At 44.7% G+C, this 14,400-nt stretch overlaps 1 protein-coding gene across 6 annotated transcripts in view; it reads left to right on the forward strand.

Annotated features, from left to right (window-relative positions):
• The window catches only part of carns1 (carnosine synthase 1), a 36,101-nt gene extending 23,882 nt beyond the window's left edge, over window positions 1–12,219 (forward strand). For 5 of the 6 annotated variants that reach the window (XM_062967194.1, XM_062967199.1, XM_062967196.1 and 2 more), the window contains 6 exons: window positions 1,099–1,586; window positions 2,374–2,575; window positions 2,927–3,012; window positions 4,834–5,065; window positions 6,945–7,216; window positions 9,284–12,219. In XM_062967194.1, the coding sequence (XP_062823264.1) occupies window positions 1,099–1,586; window positions 2,374–2,575; window positions 2,927–3,012; window positions 4,834–5,065; window positions 6,945–7,216; window positions 9,284–10,516 (2,513 nt within the window). In that variant the 3' untranslated portion in view covers window positions 10,517–12,219. The remainder of the gene's footprint in view (window positions 1–1,098; window positions 1,587–2,373; window positions 2,576–2,926; window positions 3,013–4,833; window positions 5,066–6,944; window positions 7,217–9,283) is intronic. The other variant, XM_062967198.1, reaches the window with a different exon arrangement.
• Window positions 12,220–14,400: the final 2,181 nt, after the last annotated feature.

A 14,400-nucleotide genomic window follows, 5' to 3' on the forward strand; every position in this document is an offset into this window, starting at 1 on the left:
CTTCCCGCTGGAGCGGTAATAATAATAATAATAATAATAATAATAATAATAATAATTTTTTATACCCCGCCCCTTCTCCCCGAAGGGACTCGGGGCGGCTTACATGGGGCCAAGCCCGAACATCAACAATATAAAAACAAAGCAATAAAATAAATGAATCAACAACAACAATAAAACAAGTCATAAAATCACATACAAATATAATGATAAAATCTAGGGTTGGCTCCAAAATATACTGGGCCAAAAGTGCATTTAAGTCAGTATCAACCGGGGGGGGGGGGGGGGGGGGGGGTTAACCGAGCAATCATTCCCATTAATGTGCTGGGGAAGGCGTATAGAAGGGACTATTCCTAGATGGCACCTATTGATCTACTCACATTTGCATGTTTTTGAACTGCTAGGTTGGCAAAAGCTGGGGCTAACAGTGGGAGCTCACCCCGCTCCCCGGATTCAAACCGCCAACCTTTCGGGCAGCAAGTTCATCAGCTCAGCTGTTTAATCTACTGCGCCACCAGGGGCTCCCTCTTCGGGGAGATAAAACAGTTCAACCTGCTGTGCTACTGGGCACACCAAAGTGATGTTAAAGTTTTATTATTATTATTATTATTATTATTATTATTATTATTATTATTAAAGTGCTATAATTCTGCAGTGTAGGTGATTTCTACATCTTCCTATGAGTCTTCCCAGGTTTTTGCAACTGCTTTTGTTTCACTACCAATACAAGTACATTTTGTAAAGATGTGTAAAATAGCCTTCTCAGTGGCTGCTCCAAAGCTGTCCCTCTCATGGGAAACTTTCCTCTCTGAATAATAAATAAGACTTTTAGAGGGGGTTTTATCTCTTAACTAACGTGGCAGAGACTGGCCTTTTGTCTTTTAAACTGTTTTAACTTTGTGCTTTTTAGAATAATTTGTTTTTAACTTTTAGATAAAAAGATTAAGCTGTACTTTGTTTTAATTGGTTGTACATTGCCTTGGGTTCTGTTTTAAAGGGAATCACCCACAGGACTGTTTTTGCAAGGGGCAAATTTTTCTCTGGTGTAAGGCTTCTCTCATAACATGTGTGGGCTTGGTCTCCTCTTTCCCTTCTCTCTAGGCAACATGCTGCTGTGCCTGTCACCAGCCTGGCTCTCCAAAGTACCCTCAGAAACCCACCCAGGAGAGTCCTCTTTGCTGGTCTTCAAGGCTGTGACCTTTGATCTTGGTGGCCGCACGATGCTCGAAGAATTTGCACCCCCGCGCCACGTCACCTACTTCACAGGCTACTTTGGGCCATGCAAGGTGCAGGGCCAATCGGCAGCAGAACTCGCCCGAGATCTTGACTGCCCCACGGGAGGATCGGGAGAGCTGGCTCGCCTGCTGGAGGACAAGCTGCTAACCCGACAGCTGATGGACCAGCAAGCACGGGTGGCAGTGCCTCCCACCCTGGCCTTCACCTTCAAGCGGCCATTGCCCCTGCGAAGCGTGACAGAGGAGCAGCGTGTCCGCATGGTAGAGCTGAGTGGGCGTGAGGGGCAGGACAACCTGCTTCAGGAGGAAATAACAGCCTTCTTGCAAAGCACTGCCATGGAGACCTACAGCCAGGTGAGGAGCCTGGGAAAGAGACCTAGACAGGATGTATGTTATGAAAAGCCTTGCTGCAGGGCTGAAGTAGCACACCTCATACATCCCATATTCAAGGTCAGCCATGTGTGTGGTTTGGCAGCTGGCTATACAGGCTATAGATCAGGGTGGACAAGTGGCCCCATAGCATTGTTTTTGAGTGTCATGGCCCCTCAATCGTGCCAAACCCTGTGATTTTTCTGGCCAAAATAAATGGGGAATTTCCTCTCCTGGGAGCTGACTGATTTGCCTTTGAAATAGATTGTAAAGATGCTTGGAACAACTGTGCTTTTAAAAAACAAAAAACAGAAAAACCCAAGATTTTTATCTAATTCTGGGTTTGTTTGGTTGTTATTTGCAGTTTTGTTTGTTTTGTTATTTGCATTTTTGGAAGCCTGTGCAGTGCCTAAAGTATTCCAGGAGAGAAAGTCAGTTCCTAGACCAATGCAGTTGCCCAACCCTGCTACAGATCAATGTAGGGAATTGAGTTCAGTGCCATAGACACTTTCAGGGGCTGCTTTCCAGTTCCTTGTTGACCAAGTCAACAGGACAAGATTTGAAATATCAACACATTTAAAACTATTCGCAGCCTTGAGAGGTACATTCTAACATTTTAGAGAAAAGAAAAATGCACTAAACTTGGAAAATGGAAAGATAATGGAATTGGGGAAGGGATATGGCCATCTGGAAAATGCTATTGGGGGGGGGGGGTTCACTTGCAAAATGACCATCTCTGTTTAAGCTCTGTTCTCTGCTGTGCTTCCAACAGGTTGTGGTGAAACCATCAGGTTGGCGCTGGAATGGCGCCCAAGCTGTGTCATTCCATGCCAAGGCAGAACATGGCTGTGTCCTGCAAGCTGTCCTTACACTGCTGGAGACCCTGGAAGAGGAAGAGAGCATCTTGCTGGAGGCCTTCATTCCCACTGCACATATGGTCCAGCCTAGCCCTCCCAACACAAACAGCTCTCCATGTAAGGAGATCTTTTAGTTCCTCCTGAAACTTCCTCCAACCCAGGGCTCAATAACCAATAATGTTATCCTTAAATGTTTCTTCTGATTTACCCTATTATGTTTCTTCGGACTATCCTGGTCTAGAGAGCTCAAAAGAGATGCTTTACACTGGTAGTTAGCTACATGGGAGAGACAGAAATGAGGGAGGATGCCATGTTGGAAGGATAGAACCCTTCAGACCAAAATGTCCCCTCTATTCTTGCTTACCTCTCTTGTTTTTTTTCCACTTTCCTCCCTGTTGCACTTTACTTTCAGTGTGCCTTTCTGATCTAGTCTCTCCCTCGCCCCTTGTTCTGCCTCTGCAATTCCAGGGAGTGTCCCTCCACCAACCACTTTGGCAATCCGGATATGTGCTGTTGTCTGCAGATCCCGAAAGGACCAGCCTCTGCTGAGCAAGGTAACTAAGGAGAAGCCTTGAGTTCTATTGGAAATTAGTTGTTGGGAGAAAGGAAAAGAAAAGAGAACCAACATGAGCAAAAAACCTATAACACTTTATAACACTTTAGGTCAGGGATGTGGAAGTCTTTTCTTCTGTCTGCAGACAGAGCTGGAAATTGAGTTGAGAGGATGGAAATGCAAGTTTTTTGTCTCTAATTTTTAACTGTCTTGTGGGACAGACACCAAAAAACGTTATTTTTGGTGCTTGCAGATTAATAATAATAATAATAACAACAATAATAATAACAACAAGCCCAATCCAACAGAGATTAAAAACAAACTTAGATTAAAACATATCTCAATAAAATCAACAACATTTAGCAGGACAATAAAACAGCATCATCAGCAACCAGTAGTAGAGCCATAGGATCCATATTGTTATTGTTGTTTCTTCCTCTTCCTTTTATTGGAACTAGGTTAGGTTTTATCTTCAGCTGCCAAATTAGCAGCTGAATTTTGTCTAGAATTTCCTCCTGGACAATAAATCATCTTGTTATGTTGGGTTGATCCACACACCAAGTAGACCTACTTTAATCACTTAAAGTCCCATTGATTTTTATAGTACTTTCCCGGGAGTGTTAAACCCCTTTTGGCATCTAGACCCAAATTCAAATTTGGAAAGGGCTTCAGAAGCCACATTTCAAGTGTATATAAGGCTAAAATAGCAAGGCAGAGATTACATTTTGAAAGCATGAATTATTTCCCCTAAGGGTGTTATTATTTTTATAAGTTAGATTTTTTTTCAGGAAAAGAAAAAAATATAATATTAGCCCTCTTTATATAATGAAAGTCATTTAGTTACTTTTGGAATATAGAACGGATTATGTGGATTATGCTTTAAAAAGTGGATTATGGATTGGATTGGCATAAAAAGATCATGTCCCATTTATTAAAAGTACAGTTTATTCTCAGTTAAATCAAACCTAATTATAAATTGAATTTATTATTGAATGTTATTTTTGTTACAAGTGGAGCCACAATTTCCTGAACTATTGAGTGCCCAAGTGATAAGAAGCCTCTTTGCTTTTGTCAGGAGTAGATCAAAAACAAGCATTTAACAAAGAAACCTGTTTTATCTCCTTTAGTTCTCCAAAGTGCTAAACTCATCCCCGGCAGTGTCAGATACTGTACCTAGTTTTATATAAAAGTCTATCTGTTACATTTGTTGAAATAATGTGGGTAACGTATAAATACAAAAACATTATCTTAAATACTTTATTCATCATTCTAAAAGAAAGAAAAAAACGCAGTCAACCTTTTCCTCCTAGTTTTTTTAGGCGGGAATCAAGGACTTCTGAAAAAAATGGGAAAAGGTGGTTCTTTTTCACTGAAAGTTTCCAAGGGTTTTGTGTGTTTTTGAGACCTTCCCATTTCTAGCAGAAAGAGTAGATTGTCAAAACTCAGCGGGTAGGGGTAAAGGTAATTTTATCAAGTTTTCACATTTTTCTCCATCATACAAATACAGAGTTCAATTAACTGTACTATATATCTACTCAGAAGTAATTTCCAGTGCGACAACTGCCCAGCCTATACATTACAACTCAGTTCTACTCATTTCAATACTTTTTTCATTTCCAATCATTGATTAGAGACAAGAACAGGAGTTTTCTGGCTGATGGACCAATCCAGAGTTTTCCCATTTGCAGGCAACTCTAAATATGATTATATCTGCTGTGTACACACAATTGCAATCCATTTATAAACTTGAGACTGCTGAAGATGGAAGAGACAATTGGAGGCCACTGCTCAGAAAGATGGTATACTTTTTGGTTGTTTCCAGGTTGTGTGTGGTGTAGGCCGGGCAGACAAACCCCTGAAGCACCAGGCCACCGTACCCCAGACTCTGGAAACCAGCCTGCGGCAGTGGGGTCTGAAGGATGAGACCCAGATTGCAGCCATCTATATGCAAATCAAGCAGAAGGCTGAGGCAGCCATGAAAGCCTTCATGGATATGGAGGCTGGCCTGTCAGCTGAACAAAGAGGTGGCCACCGAGCACAAACTGACATTATTGGTGAGCTTTCTGAGTCAGTCATTACAGAAAAAAAATATTTTTGAGTAATGAAGTTTCATTTCATACATGAACACAGGGCCTTCAAGGTGGCCAGCAAACATTTCAAAAGGTTATCGGGCAACTGCACTTAAGGAATCAACATTGGAGACGTTCTTATGGTCTGTGTTCTAGGGACAGGCTCACATCAGTGTCCTTGAACTGGTCACAAGACCTAACCGTGGCTGCCTCTTGCAGGAAGTCGCATGGAATTCTGCTTATATTGGACATTTATTTATTTTCTTAGTTACTTATTAGTCACATCTCCATTCCATTTTATGGCTTACAACAATCCTATGAATTCAACCAAGCTGGGGAAGTGACCATCTCAAGGTCAGCCAGTGAAATTCATGGCTCAGTAGGACTTAATAATATGGATCTCATAAGTTGTTGTCCACACAATGGAATGCTCTGAAACTTCTTGGTCCTGTAGGTTGGGATCCAAAACTCCACAGCCCTAGAGCTGTGCCTCTTTGGAATCTCCCTTGGAAGTAGTTAAACTCTTAAATTCTGGTTCTTTGTGACCTCCTACATAATCCTCTAGGATTACATTAGCCATCTATGAAGCTTCAAAAATCCACTTACTGTGAGGGACCTCTTGACCTATTATTGTTGAAATGACTGTTATAGCTGTTGCAAATGCCTGAAATTTAGTATAGCTGTTGCAAATGCCTGAGCAATATCTTTGGACTATCAGTTCCCATGGAAATTGTTTTTTCTCAGACTAATGAAAGTCAGATATGACCTAGTTGCCACTTCATTTTGATCTCACAGAATGCCTCACTTTATCAGAAACGGATAAGTTCTTTCTTTGGAAGCTTTAAAACAGAAGCTGGATGGCCATTTGTCAGTGGTGCTTTGCGCCTTTCCTGCATGGCAGGGGCTAGAAGTAGATGGCCCATGTGGTGTCTTCCAACTTTATAATTCTACTAGCTGTGCCCGGCCACGCGTTGCTGTGGCGTAGTATGGTGGTATGGGAAATAAAGTATTGAGGAATTGGTGGTAGTTAAAGTAAAGGGTAAAGGTTTTCCCCTGACATTAAGTCCATTATAAATGGGTTATATAGCTGTGTGGAAGGGCCTTGAGTCTACACTGCCATATAATCCAGTTCAAATCAGATAATCTGTATTTTATAGGCAGTGTGGAAGAGGCCTAAGTGAGGCCTAACTCTGCCTGTCCCCTGGGCTGAGTGGGTTGCTGGGAGACCAAATGGGCAGAGCTTAGCCTTCTAACTGGCAGCAATTGAATAAAAACAACTATTCCTCCCCCTCTAATTAGGACTTTATTTTTCTTTTCTTTTTGTTGTATGAACGTAGAGGCATGGATGAGGGGTTGTGCTGCCAAGTTTAGTGTTTCTGGAATGTGTAGTTTTGTTGTTTTGTCCTAGGCTGAAATTTCATTACCCTTTTATATATATAGGTGATGTTTAAGAGATCCTATAGTACAAAATAACTTTCTAAACCTTGTGATTAATCTTGAGGTCTATAGGGATCCCCCTACTTTCAGATACAGTATCCTACTGATTAAAATTTCTCTCTGACAACACCAGGAGAGAGCTATTGCCTTCTAACTGTACACACTTCGGAGGCACCTAGTATGTCACTGTAAAGACACAGAAAACTAGGTTAGATGGACCTTTGGGATTTATACTTTTTTTTCCTTACAATTCCCAACTCCCATCTAGCAATATTGCTTTTGAGAGTTTATTCATTTACACACTTTCTTTTGAGATTCCTGGAAGAAGACAATGGCTCTATGATTTAACACTGAGTTCACCAGAATGTGCATTGACAGAGCTAGGCCTTGTTGGCTGACAGGATGTTTTCTTCCCTCATTTTCCCAGGTGTGGATTTTCTCCTGAGCTCAGAGGAGCAGGTGCTGCAGCTGGTGGCCCTAGAGATGAACTCGCAGCTGTGCTTGGAGACCTGCTCCATCTTCGAGTCGATGGGCCGGGTGGTGGGCTCCCCGCTGGGCGAGGTGGCATGCCCCCTCGTGGAGACGATGCTGCGCCGTGCACAGTGCCACCTGATGGAGGGCAAACACGTGCTGGTGATTGGGGCCGGCGGAGTCAGCAAAAAGTTCGTCTGGGAGGCAGCCAGGGACTACGGGCTAAAAGTAAGATGCGGAAACCGGACCCATGCAGCCCCTTGCAGGCTGCAGGATGGACTAGCTAGAGAAGCACCAAACCCCCACAACCCCTGTCCATATCATATAAACTACTTGGTGCCATCTAAGCCCAGAGAGGGGAGAAAGCCAAAGAGATCCCCCTTCTACATACCACCACCCGTCATAAAGGGCTTGCTCATTTTATTTCGGGGTGCCTGCTTGTGCCAATTCTGGCATTGGCTCTTCCCCAACTATGTTCTTGAGGCTGGCCATCTTTATCAGGATGACTTCAAGCAGGGCATTGTAGGGCTTAACCCAGAAGCAATCTTCTGATGGAAGAGTCACTGGGGATTGAAATGAGTTCTGGTCAGCTCTTGTGGATTTCAGGCACAGCTACAGCTGCCTCTTTAACATCCTCTCTCCACAAATAGCGCTAAGAAGCAGATGCGGGGCACAGCGGATGAGTCCACCATGTAGATTCTGGATCTTTTGGATCCCCGCTTCCCTCAAGTACCAGCCATTTGTGGAGTGAGACATCAGTGGGTTGTTAGTTCCCCCGCCCTCACCTATTTTAGTAAGGTTCCTGATCTTGAAAAGCAGCCTGAGAAGTAGAAATGGATGTTTCCCTCCCCTGGTCACGGTAGTTGCAGAAGGGCATGTGACTATTTAAAGGTACAGGAAACCTATCAGTGAAACTGGGTGGGGCACCTAGTGCTGAGTAACAAAGAAATATCTAGGCAGCTTTCTCAGGAAAATCCTTTTGACTTCCCTCCATTTTCAGCCTTCCCAAACACCTGTTTTTTTTGGGCTTTTCCAAACTCTGGATAGAAACATAGTCCCTTTCAAAAGGTTAGGACATTATTACGTGCAGACTGTTCCCTCCTTTAAAGGAGATGAGAAGACAGTACAGTTTCAAGAATTAACTGCTTTGAGTGTCTTCCAGCCTCTACATCATATTTCTACGGCTCACAAATAATTTAGGTTGAAAATGAAAGGAGGGCCCTCTAAGTAGATGGAAGACAACAAGGGGGAACAAATGAGGAAAGGCATGTGGGGACTGTGGTGGGAGTATGGGAATTCAATCCGAACAAGTGGGTAGAAAGGGACAGAGAAAGATCAGCTGGTGGTTTAGGCAGTGGTGGTAGCAGCAGCAATTCTCTTCATTGTCCTGTCCTCGAGGCCCAGTTGTGATGATGCCAGCTTTCTCCTCTGAGACTGAGAATGGTGTTTGTCCCTCTCAACTCCTAGACCCTGAAAGGGTCACACTGGCTACACATATGCCAGAGTCCACATCAACAGCCGCACCTCCACAATAGGACAGTCTGTACGTTTATCCAAGATTCACTTGGAAAATGGCTTAGTACTTTTTAAAGGGAGGGGGGAAACTGTGTTTGAACTGTCTCCATTCTCTGAAGTTGCTGGATGTCCATGCCAAAAGGCAGCAGCAGTGAACAGTTATGCCTATCCCACCATCCACTTCCTGTGTAGGGCTCACAAGAGCCAGTGAGCTGAATGAAGATATCTCCTTGGTCTTTGGTCTAATATGAATCGAGATAAATGGGCTCAGGAGATGGAGAACAGAAGTACAGCCCTCCTGTCCATTTCTCCATACAACTGGCTGGTTCATTTTGTCTCAAGACTCTGCCCCTCCTATCTCCCTCATACTGCCAGCCTTGGTCTTGTCCCAGCACTTCATTCCCCTCCTGCCAAATTTGGGGACAATGGATCTTCAGTTACTGCAGAAACAGGGAAAGCTTAGATCCCATTTCCCCCCACCCCTACCTCCCCCAAGTCTGTGGGTGGTGGAGGAATGGGCACCTTTCCCAAGGTGGGGATCAGCTGCCTGCGGACTATGCCCTCTTTCCAGTGAGCTACTCTGATATGCCCTGGTTCGAAGGAGCTGGCCTTCTCTGAAACTGTCAGTAGTGATGCATCTCTTGATTTTTCTCCCACCTTCTCTGCATCTCTACCCTTTTGTATCTTCCCTTCCCTCTTCCCCATCCCTGTTTCCACTCCACATCCTTCTCTCCCTCCCCTCCTTCCTCTTTCTTTCTCTTTCATCTTTCCCTTCCCCAGATCCACCTGGTGGAGTCCGACCCCAATCACTTTGCCTCCCAGCTGGTGCAGACCTTCATCCACTATGACACCACAGACCACAAAAGGGACGAGGAGCATGCCCAGCATCTACTGGGGCTTGTGCAGGAACGGGGCCTGCACCTGGATGGCTGCCTCTCCTACTGGGATGACTGCATGGTCTTGACAGCACTGATGTGTGAAGGGCTGGGCTTGCGCTGCAGCTCCCCCACTGCCATGCGCGTGGCCAAACAGAAGAGCCGCACTCACTTGCACTTGCTGCGGCGGCGCAAAGAGGGGGCCCGTTGGCCCTCAGCAGCTCTCTATGCTGTGCCCTGCTGCCACCTGGAGAGTCATGCTGATGTGGAGCGAGCTGCCAGCCACATCAACTTTCCTGGGGTCATGAAGTTAGAGTACGGGGCAGGAGCAGTGGGGGTGAAGCTGGTGGAGGATGCACAGCAATGCCATCTGCACTTCGACAAGATTTCCAGGGATCTACAGGATGACTCTGACCATCCAGGCATCGGGCTGGGCTGGGGCAACGCCATGCTGTTGATGGAATACGTGTCTGGAACTGAGCATGATGTGGATCTGGTGATATATGAAGGGAGGATGCTGGGGGCATTTGTGTCTGACAACGGACCCACCCGGGTACCCAACTTCACTGAGACGGCAGCCTGCATGCCAACGTGTCTGCCCCCTGACCGTGAGGCACAACTCATCCGTGCTGCTTACCAGTGCTGCTTAGGCTGTGGCCTCACTGATGGTGTCTTCAATGTGGAGCTCAAGTTGACAGCAGCTGGCCCCAAGCTCATTGAGATCAACCCCCGCATGGGTGGCTTCTATCTCCGCGACTGGATCCAAGAGATCTATGGAGCCGACATCATGCTGGCCTCTGTCATGGTTGCCTGTGGAGTGGCTCCAATCTTGCCTGCCCGCTCTCGCCCCCGCACACACCTGGTGGGAGTGATGTGCTTGGTCTCACAGCACTTGCAAGCCCTTAAGTCCACTGCCAGCTTGGAGGCACTTCAGGCCCTGCACGAGCGTGGGGTTATCCGCCTCAACCTGCTTGATGATGAGCTGGTGTCCAGCGAGTATGAAGAGCCCTACTGCAATGTGGCCTGTGCCAGTTCTAGTCGCCAGGAGGCCTGCCTCAAGCTCCTAGGCATCTGCCAAGTGCTAGGCATTGATTCACTGCACTACCCTGTCACCCATTTCCTCTCTCATTTCAAATAGCCTTGGAGAAATGGCTCCCTTAGTCTGAAGCTGCGCTTGCGCCTGCTCCAGCGAGGGAGCCTTGCCTGTCCCACCTATGTTATCCTTCCCTTTCTCCCAACTCAACACTGGGGGTTGCACTACACAGATACCTTATATTCCTTCAGTTTTTCTCAAGTGGCTGCTGTCTCCCTCAGGAAGGAGCGTGGCACCATCTGGTGCTATCTCTGGTAAGTGCCACGCCCACAACACTCCCACCTTCGAACGGGCTCATGTCTTCCTTTTGTGGGGAGGCGGAAGACCCTCATAGTCCCACCGTTTTTCAGCCCTCTCTGTGAAGTCATCTCCTTTCCTCTTTATTTTCAGTTCTGATTAATTTCTCTCCACATTAGTTCCTCAGTTGTTCGTTCCTACTGTCATTAATACAGGCAAGTTCCAGTCTTTTCATCTTCTCTTTCTTCCACTGAGGAAAGAGTGTTGATTCTAGCAAGGCAGCCCTTGCAGCAAATGTATCTCACACTTCCAAGCTGAGTGGAAGAGGAGCTGAGTCAGATCTTCCATCAACCAGTATACTTCTCCAGTGATCCTACAAGAACAAAGGAGCATGTGCTGAAATGAGCACTAGCCTTTTCCTATGTTGAAATCTGGTATGCAAATGCCCTCTACTTTACAAGCAAGCCCCCAAGCTTCTTGGCCAATCTACTGTAACAGAAGGATCATATGCAAGTCTTATAATAAATAAGTAGTACTTATAGAGTAGTAGAATGTAAAGCACATTAAAAGTTAGTTTTACTGGCTCAGCATTTAAAATCCCACAGCTAACTTCCACTCAAGAGCTAAAGAGCATATATAGGTCTGTGCTCATCGGATGATAATAAGGAGCAATAGAACAACTCTGATTAACCACTAACATACTTGCTTAGGGAGGAGAGAGGCCACGACACAAATTCTTCCTGCTTGTTAAGAGAACCTGCTATAAATAAATAATCTGTTTGCTCCTGCAATGCCCCAGAGACCCTGTAGTAGGATATCACTGTGACAACTTCCAAGCATGTTGAAATAACCTATTAACATAGGAGACGTTCCAGAGGAAGACAACAGCACCAGCACTCCTGATTTTCCTTAAAATAAAAAGCCTTCCAGTGTAACCCCAATGCCTCTGAAGACCCTACACTACAAAGAAACCATAGTGCCGGCACTCCGGACCATTTCTGCAATAACAAGCCATGACCTTGCCGCTACTGAATTGCAATGAAGTAGCCAGGCTTTGTGCTTAGTCCTAGCATCCCCAAATAAGTAATGTTACTTAGTACCAGCATCCTTAAAAATGACTATAATTGGCATAAAGAGAGAAGCTAAAATCAGTGCTCTATTTGGTATAGTGGAAGAGTCTCTGTCTTTTTAATAGCTCACAGGCTTCCTGCTTCTTTCATAACAAGTGGAAGAGAAATGGCAGGATAGGGCAACTAAAGGGCCTTGGAGGACATTCCCAAGTCTTGTGAGGCTTGAAATGACAGACTATGATCCCTTTGGGGGAGAGGGGAGGCAGGAACCGGGAACCCCACGGTGCCCATGATTGAGTGACTAACAGCAGGACCATTAGTTAAGTATGCCCTCCTAACATGGGTTCATGACCCTGCCTGCCTTCCTGCCTATCCTTCCCCCACTTGTGTAACCAGGCAGGCATAATAGTTCCTCCCCCAATAAAATGCCTTGTAAAAATATCCAGGCTACAGAGGTGTTATTTGCACCTACTCCCCAGCTCACTGTCCAGCACACAGCCATTTACCAGTTGGAAAAAGAAAGTTGGTGGAGAAGACTTGCTGAGCAACCAATGGAATGAAGAGAAGACCTTTCACAACCTTTTTGAAATTGTTTCCTTCAGGAAAGCATCCAGGTGCTTCCACAAGTAGCTTTTCCTAAAGGGGGTGAGGGGAGGTGGGCAAAGCGTATTCCAGAGTGTGATTGCCCACCATCTTACATGAAGAACAATGGCAGTATTCATTTAGCTCTCTAGCTTGGAAGCCATTTTAGCTCTGGTCCCTGGCCTCCATAGGGTATACATTCCTCATTGTGGTGATTAGAGATGCTAGACTGGGGGAAAAACCCTTATAATTGGGAAGACGACAAACTTTTCCACTTTTGTCTTTGTTGACATGCAACACTTTGCAGACCTATTTCCTCTATGGTCCTTCTCCAAGAAGGTGGAGAGTAACATTTTGCAATGTGGAAGTTATCGAGATAGCTTTCATTTACAGGCACTGCCTTCAGTTCTGCTTTATCCCACACAAGTTTAGTAAGAAATGACCTCATGGGAAGAACCAGTCTTCTCAGCTTCTTTGGGTGAAGCCTTGACAATTTTAGGTCACCAAGAACCAAGACTTCATTCACCAGAACTGGCCCAAAGGTTTGCTGCCTTCTCTCCACAAAACAATCTTTTAAAGTCTAAAGTGCCTGTGAATTCTAAAGATACAAAGTGACCAGTGAAGAAAACCAGGTTATGTGACTGGAATGAGCCAAACAAAATTGGAAGAAAATTAGGCAAACTTGCTTAATTTGCATTGCGGTCTGTTCATGAAATAGCTGCCTCATGTTGTCATGACATCTGCAGAGCTGAGGGTTGCTAAGGAGTGTGAGGAAAGTGCCTGAGCAGAGAACTGGTGGGAGGGTAAAAGCCCTAAAGTGGAGAAGGGCCTCCGGGCACAGCAAAAGAAGATGAAGGAATTGCCAAGCTTCTGTTAATTCAATGAGAATGCAAGGACTTCTGCATTTAGCATCCTGCAGCTTTAATCATTTCCTTTACAATTTTGGAGTTATCTTGGAAGTTTCAACATCCTGGTTACTGTGATCCAATCCATGCTTTTTCTTCCCTCATGAATGCCAACCCGATAACTTCCTCAGACTGAAAGGAAACAGTTTTAATAATCTAGATGTCATTCTAAATTGTCTGGCTCCATACATTTTAACAGGTATAATAACCTCTGGTCTGCAGGTCTAATCTCACAGAGGTGCCAATCCAACCTACAGAATGTATCCCCTGCCAAGGCAGCTAAAAGACATGACTCTAATCTACAAAAGCAGACAGTGTGGACTGGTGAATGCCTAACCAGATGATGATTCTAGAGACATCTGATTTTCTCTTGGTTCTTGATCTTGGACACTGTAATGGCATTCAGATCACAGCAGAATCTACTATACAGCACTTATGGAAAATTCATTTTCTTAGCTATTCAAAAGAAGAACATGACGGATAGTGAAGAAGGTTTTGCTGTCTAAGGTGAGCTCTTAGCAAGCTCTTAGCCAAATGACACCTCGGCAGGATTAAATCCCAGAGGTTTCTACTTAATTCAAATAATGAATGTATTTGAAAACAAATTAATTTAGAACCAACAAAGAACTTGGAGCAAAATATAGAGTACCAAACTAAAAACACAAAAGTCAACATGAACTCACTATGTTAGTAAGTCTCTTGCACTTCTGAAGACCTCAAATAGAGAGGGTTCTCAATGATAGGAGGAAATCATAGTCTACCTTAGCAAGAAAATATACTATACCTCAACTCCTCTTAAATCTTTGTGGTGTGTGCACCTATGCCCTATCCTTTAGTATTTTCAAGTCATTTCTGGCTAATGGAGACCTTAAGACAAGCATGTAGGGTTTTCATGACTAAATTTGTTCAAGGGAATTTGCCCTTGCCTTCTGAGGCTGAGGAGGTGTGACATGCCTAAGTAGGCTTCCATGGCCAAAGCCTAGTCTTAGAGTATCCTAGTCCAACACTCAAACCATGATAGCTCCTGGCCCTCCTGAACTACCAAATGCTAACATCTATTGCCCAAAACAAGTTTTAAGCATTTCCAAAGAAAAATGGAAATATCAAGTGACTGCAAAAGGCAGACCAATTCAGA

This window comes from Anolis carolinensis, chromosome 1 (genome assembly GCF_035594765.1).
Source record: "Anolis carolinensis isolate JA03-04 chromosome 1, rAnoCar3.1.pri, whole genome shotgun sequence".
Classification (NCBI taxonomy): Eukaryota; Metazoa; Chordata; class Lepidosauria; order Squamata; family Dactyloidae; genus Anolis; species Anolis carolinensis.